The 15,110-nt window shown below is 36.1% G+C and overlaps 1 protein-coding gene across 1 annotated transcript; it reads left to right on the forward strand.

The window, feature by feature from the left end:
- Window positions 1-3,105: 3,105 nt before the first annotated feature.
- On the forward strand, window positions 3,106-11,470 carry LUM (lumican). The gene is made up of 3 exons (XM_051631197.1): window positions 3,106-3,286; window positions 6,300-7,196; window positions 10,421-11,470. Exons 2-3 carry the CDS (start codon window positions 6,320-6,322, stop codon window positions 10,573-10,575), a joined length of 1,032 nt encoding a protein of 343 aa, XP_051487157.1. The 5' UTR covers window positions 3,106-3,286; window positions 6,300-6,319; the 3' UTR covers window positions 10,576-11,470.
- Window positions 11,471-15,110: the final 3,640 nt, after the last annotated feature.

Below are 15,110 nucleotides of genomic sequence, written 5' to 3' on the forward strand. Positions count from 1 at the left end.
TATTTATGCAGAAGTGCATAGAAGTTATGAAGGAGAGAAAAGAAAGGGTATCACCCAAGAGTGAAGAGAGAAAATAATGACACTGTAACTCAACAATATTTGAAGGCTAGATGTCACCCACTGCCAGATATACTTGCAGTAAGCTCTGCTTTCAGATTCTTTCACTACAACCTACCAGAATTCTTGGCCATTTCCAGCTGTGAAAATATGAATTAACAAGAAAGGAGCTTTGAATCAAATAAAATCAGTATTTCTGTTAGTGCATTACAAGCCAAAGAAAGCTAGATGAAAATGGGGTTTGATCACATTTCCCGTTAGAGAAAAATGAATAAATAAGGTATAAGAAGAAAATTAGTTTTGGAGGAAACAAAATGATATGGTTTAATTAGGAGCATACTTGCTGTAAAGGTGAAATAGTAATATGGCCTGACATTACCAGGTGAAGCATATTGATAACCAATTTTCAACTTAGATGTCTTATATGAATTTACACATTATTTTGTGTATTTCTTGGAAATGAGCTAGTCTTTGTTCACATGCACTTTAATGACTTTTGAGATCTCCCAAAAAAAACCCTTGAAAGCCACAAAAAATAGCTCCAGCTTTCTTGTATAAGAAAGAATAAATCACACACCCACTTTCCCACAATTTGCTGCAGAAGAAACCATACCTCCGTTTTGCTGGGCTTTAGCCCTTACCTGCTTCCCCGAACAGAGGTTTATGAGCTGAGTGCTTCAGGAGTCTGAATAGTAAGAGTAAGAAAGAATATAAAATTATGCGGAAGGGTCAGTATTAAACAATAGAGCAGAGAGATGACAAAATCTTCTTAAAGAAAAAAGTAAAGCTATTGTTTTGTATCTTATCCTTGGAAGGAATGTGATTCTTCTTCTTGACTGTGCAATTTACATAGCTAATTTAAAACAGTCAGCAAGACAGGAACTATATTGATGAAAAAGTCCCAGCTAAACTTTATGGGACCCAAGCTTTGACCATATGTTAGTTGCAAAATATCATTAAGTTTATTAAATAAGATTTTTCTACAAGTTATAAAGATAAGCATGCTTTGTATTTCTGTTAATAGAATGAAATAAAGGATGTATACTGGACCTACAGACATCAATGTAATAAACCACTGGTATATAAATATAACCATGCCAAAAATATATTAAGCCTGCACTATCCTGTATTTTCAGGAAATATACCATTCTATTTGTTCTGCAAATGTAAAACTACATTTATTACTGAAAGGTCAAAATATGTAGCAATTTATTATAATATCGAGCTCGTCTTTCAAAAAATAAAATAATTAATCGGAAAAAAATGCAACTGGTGCCTTTCTTGTGGATTTTAAAATTATTTTTATAAACATTATGCTTCATTGCTCAGCTTGTTGTACCTTCTTCACAGAGCAAACCTCAGTATTCCCCTTATTCTAGTTGTTCTTTTGCTGAATGCTCCTTCTTGTTGCCTCATTCGCAGTCAAGGCTACAGTTTAGGTTTTCCTTGGCCAGTTGAAAATACTGAAGGAATTTTAGGTTAAGTATGACACTCTGCATGAGAAACTCCATCTGGTCTCTGTCCAGATGCAGAACAACAACAGCTTTGTCCACTTCTACATTTCTAGTTCTGATGCCACACATGCTTCCTCTCTAATTTAGCTTAATTCAGTATTGTAATCCCACTGTTTCGCAATCACTTATTTGCACCATTCAGTTAGTAATGTAGCTATGGTGTGTCATCAGCATGTTTCCTAAGGTGTTAATATGTCTCCCATACCAGGCGTACAGGAGTGATGTCAAAACATCAAAAGAGCTTGTGGGCTGCACTGGCACTTGGCACTCTGTCTTGAGCAAATTTGTTTCCTAATCAACTTACTGCAAATACACAGTGGTCTGGGAAAGTTTGGCATCTTTTCTGTCCACAGTGAAGTGCACTGAATTATGCCAGGCCTTTTCCTGCTCTCAGTAACCTGCACTGGCATGGAGGCCCAGATGAATTAGCAGCAGATTTGGGGGAAAACTCACATCCAGGCTCCTCTTCTTCAGGAAGCTGAGAGTGTTCTCCAGCCAAGCCACATGCTGTACCATGACTTTTCAGAAGATAACCAGTCGATAACAAACAAAAAACCTTGATCTGTACCCACAAAAATTACAGTTAAATACAATTACATACAAGACACTTTAAAACACCTTGTGCATGTTTTCTACATGCATGTTTCATGTTTGTCCCCATCCAACTTCATAGGAAAGAGCTTGTGTCTCATAAAAAGAGGACATCCACCATTAAGAGATAAGGGAAATTTCTTATGGAAATATTAAGACCCACTTTAAACAGTTACTCTCTTAGTGCACTATTTTTTTGGAATTGCCTGGTGAAAATAATATCTCATCCAAGCCTTAAGATGCATTCTTGAATTACATCCATGGAATAAGAAACAGACAACTTAAAGCTGAGTAGTTCCAGATTCTGAAAAGCAGGAGAAAGCTGTAAGCAAAAATGAAAAAACGTGTAAAGTGAGTTTACAGTAACTGCTGAAAAACTGTTCCTGAGATGTTTCTTTATTAAATAAACATACATTCAATCATCAAAGAAAATGTCCAAACCAAATAAATGCTAATGATTTACAGAAGAAACTTTGAACTCAGTATTTAATATTGCAGAAAAGATTATAATTCAAAGACAATCCTCCATCTTTGGTTCTGATCCTTAAGATAAAACTTTCAGTAAGAATATTTTACTGTGGACATAGGATAGTTAAAGAAAAAAGCAGAAAAATGAATGAGTCACTTGGCTGAAGAAGCACAGCAACATTGAGGTCTGAGTGCTATTTGTTAGCTCATGTCTAGCAGTATAAAATAAGCTGGAAAATAGAAGTCTGTTTGCAATTTGTTTTACAATCTAAAATGTTTTGCCTCTAAAATACAAATATTCCTTGTATAAGGCTGTGGCTCGTGGTCTAAACTTTCTCAGGTTTATGAAACTGATCATGCTCTCATCCCACAGGAATAACAGAAGGGTTGTCCTTGTACAAAATGTGGTATCCACCTGCACTTCATTAGAGAGCTGAATTTTTGTACATGCCACACCACAAGATGATCATGATGACATAGCAGCTTCACAGTGCAGCGTGACTAGGGCTTTTTTTTTTTTTTTTTTTTTTCCTCTTGTAACACAGAGGATCTGGCAGACTTTTACCTCCTGACACTGTTTACAGCATATATTGGTTGATACAGTCCCTTATTGCATCTGTTCTGGGAATTAAGGAAAGCAGCTTCAAGGCAGTAAGGTAAGTGCTGCTGCATGTTTTAACCGTAATGTTCAGCTCTTTAAATGTAGCTGTAATGGGAACGTGAAAACATGTCAGGGTAAGTTTGCCAATTTGTAAATTGAACACAAATCAACAGTTGCTTAGAGGATTCACTTTCTCAGTTTCCTTAAAAGAACCTCACATATTTTGTGCAGCAGTTTTGCACTTTTTTAGAATTTGTTTTGTGCTACTTCAAAAGAGTTGATGTACAGTAGAAAGAAATTTGTAAGACTGCTCACTGCTCCCTTATTCATTCATAATCTATCACTACGAGCTCCACAGATTCAATTTGTTAAATCATTTGGCTTTGTTTTATATAAAGACAAGGTATCATGATATTTTAAATAGTTAATAAACTCGAAAATTAAATTAGATGAAAAATATAGGTATTTTTAAATTTTTATTACATTTTAAAGCACATTTTAAAGCATATTTTACATATACTAGTGAAACTTACAAAAATCATAAATCTTTTGCAAACTGTGTAAGGTGCTATGATGCAGATTTAAAATATATTTAGTTTAAGGCTGACTGAATGATAAGCTTATATTTGTTTTATTTCACAACAGGTTTAGAAATAAGGTATCATAGACTAGCTTAAAACAGTTTGAATCGTTTGTCTACTCCACTGTAGTAAGCATTTTTCCAAAATCATGGAATTGCCATTTAGTATTTTTTGGCAAGTTGCCTGAGCAACTTCACAAACATATTCCCAGGTACTTTACAATATAACTGGTTAGAACAAACACAGGCAATTAATTCAAGCATGCTTATCTTATCAGATAAACATCTAAGAAAGTATTCTAATTTTATCTTTTGGATTTGTATAGTTCAGTGTAACAAACAAGCATGTGTTCATGATCTATTTACCTTTTACACTTCTGACAGAGAAACGTTTAGATATGTGAATGAATAAAACAAGTGAACTACACTACATTTCTACTTAACTGTGCTATTTTATATCCCACACGTGCTCATATGCCCTTGCACTACAGAATTATCACCTACATTTTACAATATTCTTGATAAAATAATTCAAAACTCTTACTACCTAACCTTTTTAATTGCTTCCAGGGTTCTGCAAAGCAGTTAAACCTTGTATACTAATTAAAAGAACTGTCAGCCTGTGATAGCAATAAAAAACTTAGCATCACAAATATAATTTGAAGCCAAAAGAACAATAAAATTTGAATTTTGAGACTATAAACTGATTCAGATATGTAAAAATGTCTCTGTAAGGCCAAATAATGTAGTTCAAGAAGTTAATTACACTCTATCTTATAATTTGTATAAAGAAGTAGGCATTCCCCCATCCTTAATGTTTAGTACCTAAACAGGACCAGCTTTTGAGCTGAATAGTGTCACTGTGATGTCTTAGCTTTCAGAGAAGCTGTACTTATTTATACCACCAGGGGACTGAAGGTTGAGTCTGCATGGCCTTATGCAGTAATGAAGAACAGACAAAGAAAATTACACTGATAAATCATATTTTGGTAACTGATCTATCCTATGGTTTGTAAGGCAAATGTGGTGGGACTGACACCATGGAAAAGATATGTAATTGTCCTCCTTATTCAGGGGACAGCAGCTTAATATTTAGCAGAAGGACTTAGTAGATGATTTATTGGAGATAACACGAGAACATTTTTTTTTTTAAGTCTCTATACTGTACTGCGTGAGACTAACAGACCCTGCCCAGAGGTACTTTAGTTGAGATTATCAGCTGTCTAGAATGTGATGTGGCTTTTATCAAGTTAATAAAAGCAAGGGAATTTAGGATTAGGGAAGACTTTCAAGTATGGCCCTGCATTTTAACATTATGTGATGTGTAACACTAAAAAATGCCAACAGCCAGACTAACTTATCCTGCTGGAAGATTGCCCAGATCTGAGATCAATGTCTGGTGGTCTGTTTACAGGCTTCACATACTTTCTGAAATTACTTGAGAATAAGAATGTTCTAAGGATTTTCTTAATCATTTCACTCTATGAACAGTAGCTGAGAATATCAAGCCTCGCCTTTTACTGGTGAAAATCAGAGCAAGCTCACTGACTTCAGTGATGCTAGACCCACTTTTCCAACACAACATCAATGCAGGTAGTAAGAAATAAAAATTAATCTTCACTTTAATATTTTAGGAACATGAGACCACTCCTATTAGATCACAGAAAAACATGGCCAAGGATACACAATGTCATTTTGCAGTATGTGACCTGGAAGACCAACTATTTGAAACCAGTGCTTTATCTATCTATTGATTTAGAATGGTCAAACAATGTAACCAACACACATAGAGAATTTGCAAAAATATTGGCCCTATCTGAAATTCAGTCATTTCAGATCCACTGTAGATCCATATTAGGTAGAATATACTCCTGCACACATACACAGTGCTGGATGTTTGATATTTCCATGAGAATACGTTACATATATTTCTATTAGTTTGTTCTTTAGGTGAATATGAAACTTCATGGAACATGTTTTACTGAACATGATCCATGAGAAGAAGACACTTCAAGCTTCAGACATCTTAAAACCACACTGTATATCAGTTCATTACCCTCTGTTTGTCACTTCCCTGGCTCTTTCAAATTTAAGTCAAATTGACATGTTATTTAGATATAAGACAGTTCAGTATATTAGTAATGCTTGACAGAATTTAAGTGGCAGAACTGCCTCTCAAAATGGCCTTCAGCAAAACCAAAAACTCTTCTGTGCAAAGTGTAAAAAACTTTGACTGTATCATCCTTCTTGTGACTCAATGAATGGATGCAAGAAGATACAAACAATATTTTACCTTCAACACCAGAATGGGACTGCAATTTTACAGTAGTAAAAATGCAATACTAATAAACAAATATAATTTTTCTGAATAGCTTTAAATAGGAAGATTAAATTTGTATTCCTAATCTTCATGTGGTAAAATTGTAAATATTTCTGCAAGAGAGAAAATGTTAAAGCTGTAACTTTTTTATTCCCTTTCATCATACAGGGACAAGACACGTTGCAACGATGACTTTAAACTCCTTACCTGTCTTTCTGTTATTGATCAGTGGCATTTTTTGCCAATATGAGTATGGTCCTGCAGATGATTATGGTTATGATCCTTTTGGACCCTCAGCAGCAGTCTGTGCCCCAGAATGTAATTGTCCTTTAAACTACCCTAGTGCCATGTATTGTGACAATCTTAAACTGAAAACCATTCCGATCGTACCAAGTGGAATAAAATACCTTTATCTTCGAAACAATATGATTGAGGGTATTGAAGAGAACACATTTGATAATGTAACAGATCTACAGTGGCTGATCCTAGATCACAACCATTTGGAAAATTCAAAAATTAAGGGAAGAGTCTTCTCTAAACTAAAGCATCTGAAGAAACTTCATATTAACTACAACAATTTGACTGAAGCTGTTGGACCACTCCCCAAAACTCTGGATGACCTGCAATTAAGCCACAACAAGATTACAAAAGTCACTCCCGGAGCACTTGAAGGGCTGGTGAATCTGACTGTCATTCACCTCCAGAACAACCAGCTGAAAGCAGAATCTATTTCTGGGGCTTTTAAAGGCCTGAATTCACTTTTATATCTTGACTTAAGCTTCAACAGACTTACAAAGCTACCGACAGGACTGCCTCACTCCTTACTCATGCTGTATTTTGATAACAACCAGATCTCCAATGTTCCCGATGAGTACTTCCAAGGTTTTAAAGCCCTGCAATATTTACGTTTATCCCACAATAAATTAACAGATGCTGGGATACCTGGCAATGTCTTCAATATCACATCACTGGTTGAGCTGGATCTCTCCTTCAATCAGCTGAAGAGCATTCCAACTGTCAGTGAGAACCTTGAAAACTTCTACCTCCAGGTCAACAAAATTAGCAGTGAGTTAAATTAATTTTCATAAATATTTCCCACAGACACTGATGGTCAATGGGAGTCTGAAAAAAAGGTACTGGTTAGACTCCTAGTACATTGACATACCTCTGACTGTTGTCCATATTAATTTTAAAAGACAGACATTTATCTGCTAGCTACTCAAACTAAGCTTAAAAAGAGAACTTTCTGTTTTCATTCTAATGTAGGTATCATTGGTCAAATTCTTATCTCATGTAAATTGGAGTTAACTCCATAGAAGCCAATGGATTTGTCTTACACAATTTAGGAAAAAACAGTGTGAACAGTTTGATCAGTATGCAAGATGTTCAGAATTCTTAAGTCAGCAAAAAGAGACAGATACAAGCTGAGGATCTGACTTGGGTCTGTGTAACCTTTCAGAAGGCTGCTAGTGAAAGTGTTGGAGGGAATGAGAGAGGGAGAAGACAAAAAATTCCTAAGGTATCCAGAACAAGGCACAATTGAAAAGATAAAACAGAGTATCGGCTTTTTTCTTTTTACTCTCTTCTTTCATGCATTATCATTCCAAAGCCATCTAGAAATCCACAGCAGTGCCTCTGGTTTTTCTATATTCCCATTTCCCTCATTGTATGATCAGGTGTCAAGCTTGTCTCCATTCAATCAGGATTTGAAAGAATGTTCCTTCTGAAGTCAATAAATGTTACATCTTGCATGAGATCATAGAGGTTTCTACTGAGACTGGGCTTTTACAAGGCTGTCCTAATCCTGGGGTGGGAAGGAGGTGTTAGAGATCTGGAGAGGCCTCACCTTTATGTCAGAAAGCTCTTTAGTTGCACCTATCTCTATGATGGAGAGGCAGATATGTCAAACATAACAGTGTTCCTACAGGAGAACTTAATCTTGCTAGCTGGCATGAAGGAAACCATAAAAACCCCTCTTTCTGTTTGTCTGCTTGTATCTTTAAAGGGTTTAGGATATCAGTATTAGCTATTTCATACATAGCTAAATCCATACAGCTGTGCCTTTAAAGCTAAATATCTTAGAGTAGATCTTACCAGACAGAGGGCAAGACCTTTCAAAATGTTTTGTATTTGCTATGCTTCACATTTTCCTCAATTTTAGATTTTTTTTTCTTATTTCATCTCAGTTCCTTGATTTGATGAGGTAAAACAGTGAGTTGATGCTTCCCATCTGAGGCACCAAATACAGCAACCTGTAGAGCTCCATGAGATACCCTCTCCTTCCTAAAAGACCTGATCTGACCTCTAACCAATAAATTGAAACATATCCATTATACTGAATGTAAGTTAGGTATCAGCTGTATACTCCATCTACTGTACTTGATGCTTGTTGGATCTCCAAGCTAGCATAGGACCATGGAAGATTTATAAAAGCCTTTGCTTTCTCATTACCTCAAACCTAAATTGTAACTCCTAAACTGGAACTTCTTATATATATCTCTTTCTTCTAAGTAGTAATTTAAATGTAACATTTTCTGTTTAATAACAAGAGGAGAGGAGAGGAGAGGAGAGGAGAGGAGAGGAGAGGAGAGGAGAGGAGAGGAGAGGAGAGGAGAGGAGAGGAGAGGAGAGGAGAGGGATAATGCCTTTTCCTGATTTTATTTTTCCCCAGATATTTCAGATATTCAGGTATTTGTTAGAATATCAGAATTTCTTACTACAACAGACACTGTTAATGAGAAAACATCTGTTCAGATGAAAATCCAGTTTTGCTTCAGTCCTTATTCTCTCAGTGTTGTTGGGAAAATTTGAATGCCACACTAGTGGCAAAATTCCAGGTACACTGCCTTTGAACCAGAATATTTTAAATTTAGGAAGCCATTTTAACATCTGGATGGGATCAGATCCTTTTCACTGCTGCTCAGTGGAAAGAAAATGGGCAACAGGCACAAACTCAGGCACAGCCAGTTCCATCTGAACATGAGGGAAACCTCTTTACTTTCAGAGTGGCAGAGCAGTGGAACAGGTTGCCCAGAGAGGTTGTGGAGTCACTTTCTCTGGAGTTATTAAAACCCCATCTGGATGAGATCCTATACAACCTGCTCTAGGAGAACCTGTTTAAGCAGTGGGGTTTGACTAAATGATCTCCAGAGATCCCTTCAAACCCCTACCATTCTGATATTCTATGATTCTATGGCTAGATCTGCATCCAATTTCAAAGTGGCTTTGTCTTCATAAATAGTCAGCAGAGATGAGTAGCTTGGTAACACAAATACATTTTGAGGTTTGCATACATTAAGTTTGCATCCTCTTGGAGGAGTTAAGCATCTACCTATCTTGTATAAGCATACTTTGTTTGCAGTCAAATATAGTATTGATGTTCAAAATGAAAAATTGAAGTCAAAATGGAGAAAGGAAAGATACTCCGTCCACTTTCTTCAGTACTACAACATGATGTAGGTCATCGCACTTTCTTAGATGATTTAAATAGTAATGCAGAAAAGATATATAAGGTAGTGATTCCAAGAGTCCATGAATAACCAATGATTCTAAGTCAAAATGGCATCCGATGTTGAGAACCGTACCTTGATTGCTCTGAAATTATGAGACTTAGTCCTTTGCAACATAAAAGCAACTGAAGATATGAAATTTGTCTGCGTAGCAGAGAATGGGTTTATTGAAGGAGTCCCTTTAAAATATTTACTGTGTGAATTCAATTTATGTCAATAACCCAAAGATGAAAAACTTTCTCAGGCTGCTTGTTCAGTAGTGATGGAGCTTTCAATAGACTAATCATCTGTGTGGCTCAAAGGAAACACAAGTGAAAATGAGGGATCACATTTGCAGAATGACACAATGTGGTATGCAGGCAGTATCAGGTGTAGTCACATCCATTCACTTTTGAGGATGGATCTTCTCTGCCTGACAGAGATGTAAGATGTAATTATGTGTGCTTATGTATAATGACCACAGAATTTCTCTGCTTCATGTAATTTATTGTTTACAGTAAATACGGCTCGTAAGATACAAGGCAGTTTTCCATTCAAAAACTGTCTAGTGTTATGTGAAACAAATAATACTTCAACTGAAGAGATATTATATATATAATTATATATAAAATACAATAAATATACAAAATTTTATAAATATTAATTTTTTACATCTATACCTGTCTTCTAATCTTGCATTTCTGGAAAGGTTCAACTATGCAATTTAAGTATAAAACTCCTCCCCAACCTCAGCCCCAAGTGTCACTTTGCTTTCTCTTATTCATGTTCCCTTTGTTTCAGAGTTCCCACTGAGCAGCTTCTGTAAGGTTGTTGGGCCAATGACCTATTCCAAGATCACACATCTGCGTCTGGATGGAAACAACATTACCCGGGCTGATCTGCCACAGGAGATGTACAACTGCCTTCGGGTGGCTGCTGAGATTTCACTGGAGTGAGATGCCTGGAAGGATCCAGTTCCCTTCTAGGGGCAGTAACTACAAGAATAACGTCATGATAGTTTTCTAAAGTTAGGATATACTTTAAAAAAAGTGTCAGTCTGCATATTACCCATTCTGTTCATTAATATTTAGCATAGGCAACCTTAAGGAAACATGCATATTTCTACAAATTATTGTATTCAGAATGCAAAGGAATGGCCAAATGTGGTGCAAAATATGCCTTCATCTGGCTGGCTAGGTAAATTGATGAAAATCATTCAGCTTAGTAGAAACCTATGTCCATGCATGCAATACATGGCAGCTGGTACGAGACCTACATGGATGTCAGGTGGGTTTCATCAGAGTGCTGAGCAGGAAGGTTTAGCCTGTGTAAATACAAGATTCCTCTCCAACCAATCCAGCTTTCTTAATTATTCACATCCTTTTCATATTGTTATCAATTACAACAACAAAAAATGATTTAAAAATCTAAGAAAAAATTTAAATGTATGAAAATGTGTTTTCAGAGACCATGACATTTGTAAATTAATATGTGAAAGAAAACAGGGAAACTTATTTCAGGTTAAAAAAAATTGTTTACTATTATTTTTGTCATATTTTCGTGTAAACTTTCATGATAAGATTTTTATCCATTGCTGGTATAGTTTTTACTGCCACATAAGTCATATATACATGTATTTTTATTCTATTAATTGCATGTTACTTTTAACCACATTGTAGAAAATAAAACATAGTATATAGTGCGTTTTGTGTTCATTGTCAACTATGTTTCAGTCTTCTATAAATTTAAAAAAAACCCTTCAGGTTAAGATATAATAATCTAATCTATTCTATTATTATTAAAATTTATTGTGAGGTTAAATAAACTGTTTTCTCTACTTTCAAGTTTCAATATGTTTGTAAAGATATAATTTAACATACACCATTGCACTATTGTTGTGCATTAAGTTGATGTCTTATGGAGTTTTCTGTATGGGAGTCACAGCACTATGAAATATGGTAAATTAATTTCTCAGCATTGTCAAAAGAACAATGAAACCTCTTGGAAGCCACAGGCAATGAGTAGAATGCAGCCCTAGCTACTCACAATAGAGAGATAGTAGTATACCCTATCTGGGAATGAATAGTCCAAATATGTCCAAGTATTGCATCCTGGAACACAGGATGTGTTAGTAATTTAGAGCCATAAATGGCTTGCTTGCAAACACACATCATCCTGCAGGTAATATTTTCTTTTCGACTACTTGACTATGAAACACTCAAAGAGAAACTCTTACAGTTTCTGTAGCAAAAGCAGAAACTATCACCTCTGAAAAAAATCCAACAAAACCCCACACCAAACCATTTAGTTGGCAAATTGCCAATTCCAGATGTTCAGAATCAATACAAATTCCCAAAGAAACTTGGGACCAAGGCAAAAGGACAGATGCAGTGGACAATAGAAATATTTCCTTCCTAACTTTGGAATTCATAAGTGTAACTGCTTTTTTTTTTTATTTATTCTTATATAGGAGGGTTTGAAAGTAACCTTGTTACAAGTAAGCTAGAGTTTTTGTAGAGTGAAGTCTAAAGGTGGGGCTTTCTGAACACATCAGAGTGGGAATCACTACAGAATAGCTATGCATTCCAGAAGAAGAAAGAAATGCATGTAAAGAAACCCCAAAGAATAGAAAAAGATATGGGAAACAGCATTAAACCATTTATTGAAGATTTTAGCCCTACTGACCCCTTCACTGGAAAATAAACTAAATACTGAGACTTCTAGTCTGCTACCTAGATGTTTCACCACACAGCTGTGATATAACAAACATGACAGAAGTGTATTATGTTCAGTTTCTTTCAGCAAACCAGTTATCTTTATGCAGAGTAACAGTATGAACAATGAGACTGAGAAAAGTCCACCTCAGGACAGATTAAAACCTGTTGATGAGACTATTTTCTGCATACCCATATGTTGCAAGTAAAGCATTCATAGATGTTCACAAAGCATTTTGAAGTTCTCCTCAAATGATACAGTAGAAGGAAGCTCTCTGTCAAAATAGCAAACAGTACCAATGACCTCCACCACAAACTGGGGAACCTACACCTTACAATAAGCAGTTGAACAATAAAGAGAAAATGGCACTTGGCAGTACATTTTTATCTTTAACACCTCCTTCCTGTAGGTCAGAAATTCCCATTTAGTTGGCAATACATAACATTGCACAGTTTGCTCTTCACACTATCTCTGAAAAAAAAATAGAACATGAGTTTCTTCTGCTAAAAGAGACTGTACTTCCTTGCAGAAGCGGAGTTCTCTGCTTTTGCATTAATGATTTAGGCTAAATAAGTTCCTAATCTCAAGGTATCTTACAGAAACAATAAGGCAACACTACACATATACCTTAATTCTCAGTATAATGAAACCTACATCAATGGTTTTCTAGGCACTAGGCAGAAATTTAGGTAGTTGGGAATATTTAACAGAGATGGAGCCTTGGAAAGTGAGTCAACACAGCTTGTAATTTCTGTCCTTCCTGGAAGGGAAGGTGATGGATCTTGGCTATAAAGCCCTCAGCATTCTAAGTACTGAAATACATGAAATTTCAGGAACTAGTCTGCAAGTATGTTGCATAGCCATTCACAAAGATGAAGTCAACTTTCAAATAAACAAGTATTGTCTGATTTAAAATACATTTTTTTATTAGATTAAATTATGGAAGTTCCCTAGAAGGAAAAGGCAGTATCTCACAAGAATTTATGGACATACAATGGAACCATAAAACCTACACTCTCTCTACTACTTTATATAGCCTAGCATTGTCAAGTGGATCAAGAAAGGAGTGAGCAGTGATTGACTACAGCTGTCCTTCTGGTGCAAGAAACATGGTATGGTCCCATTCTTACTCACAAACCTTCAGTTTTGCTTAAAGGGAATAAATAGCTAGTTGCAGAGCATAAAGCAAATTAGCTGGAAAACTGGGAACAAGCAGGCAAAACATTGTTAAGGTAGTATGAATTGCTCTGTGTACAGCTGCAGCAAGCATTGACTGAAGACAGTGGAGAATGTGAAGTTATAAAGCAAAATGAAGTTCTGTGCAGAGCCAATAAGACAGAAGGCTGCAAAGAGAACTTCAGCCTTCTCCTTTCCAGGCTCTGCCAAGTTACTTCCCTTAATGTCTCTGGATATACTATATGCCTCAGTTCCATGATTTATTGCAGTCTTCCACTGCCTAAAAGAGAACTATACAAAAAAAAAGCCAAATTCAGCGGTGCACAATGAAAAGACACAGGCAAAAGAAATTCCAAAATAGAGAAATTAAGATTTAAAAAAAACCTCACAAAAAGAATGTAAAGCACTGACACAGATTGCCCAAGGGGGCTGTGGACTCTCCAACCTTAGAGATTTTCAGAACTTGAATGGCCAGTGCCTTGAGGAACAGACCCAGTTTTGTCATTAGCCTTAATTTTAGGAGATGAACTAAGCGACCTTCAGATGTTCCTTCAACTTATTTATAATTTCTGTGAATCTGTGGTTCTAAGAATACTCATAACCAATGGGGGACAATATCAATTTTAATAACTAGCTCTACAGCCGAAGAGTTTTGCTTTAAATTCACAGAGAATTTTTTTTTTTTTCAGGTTCTACTCCATAAGTCAGACTCCCATGATACTCACAAAATCATAACTCAGCTAACATTTGGATATAGATTTCACGGGTAAAAGCTGTGGAAATTTTCCTTCAATGTCCAGATGTCTGCAGCTGGTTTGTGCAAATCTGCTCCCATTTTTACACTTGTGAACTACTGAGTGCTGGCAGTGAAGTCAAGAGATCCATCCCATCCAACTCTTCTATGTGCAACAGGACTGGTAAACTTGCTTAGATGTCTACACAAAATAAGAGAAACAGTCTACGGGCTACCATTCCAGTGGACAGAGGGATCATGAAAGACATTTTAGTTCTGAACATTTTTGCAGATTTAGTTTCTCAATGTGTAAGAAAATACCTTTATCAGTAGGCTTTATAGGTTTTATGAATAAATAAATACCTCTTAAATCTTTTCCACTTAGTGTGGTTCAACATTAGTTAGCACAGAGAAAGAAAAGAAGAGCTAACTCTGTACTTTAGGAGACTCACCTTGAACGTAGGAATATCAGGTTCAAGTGCCTGGCAAATGGTCCCTTAATTATGCAAAGCAAAGCAGCCTTAAAAGAAGGAGCTGAGCACTTTCAGTCACACTATACTCTGCAGCTCCTGAAATAAAGTTGTGGTTGTGGGCTGGACAGGAAATATTTGTGTCCATATCTGGAACCTTAAGATGGATCCCACCAGTCCTCTCTGAGATGTGATCTGCCTAAAATGTCCAGTTCAAATGAGTTCAGAGGTGAATCTGAGTTGCCCAAGGCTGTGCTCACTGAATCACATAAACACTTTGCCCTGAAAATTTCTGTTTGGGTACTTCCATTTGTCCTCAGTTTTATAGCTTTTGCAGACACTTAAGGTTCTAGCTGGCATGTTTTGGATTTTTTTCCAGCATCTGTATCCCTCTGAC

This window comes from Apus apus, chromosome 1, assembly GCF_020740795.1.
Source record: "Apus apus isolate bApuApu2 chromosome 1, bApuApu2.pri.cur, whole genome shotgun sequence".
Lineage (NCBI taxonomy): Eukaryota > Metazoa > Chordata > Aves > Apodiformes > Apodidae > Apus > Apus apus.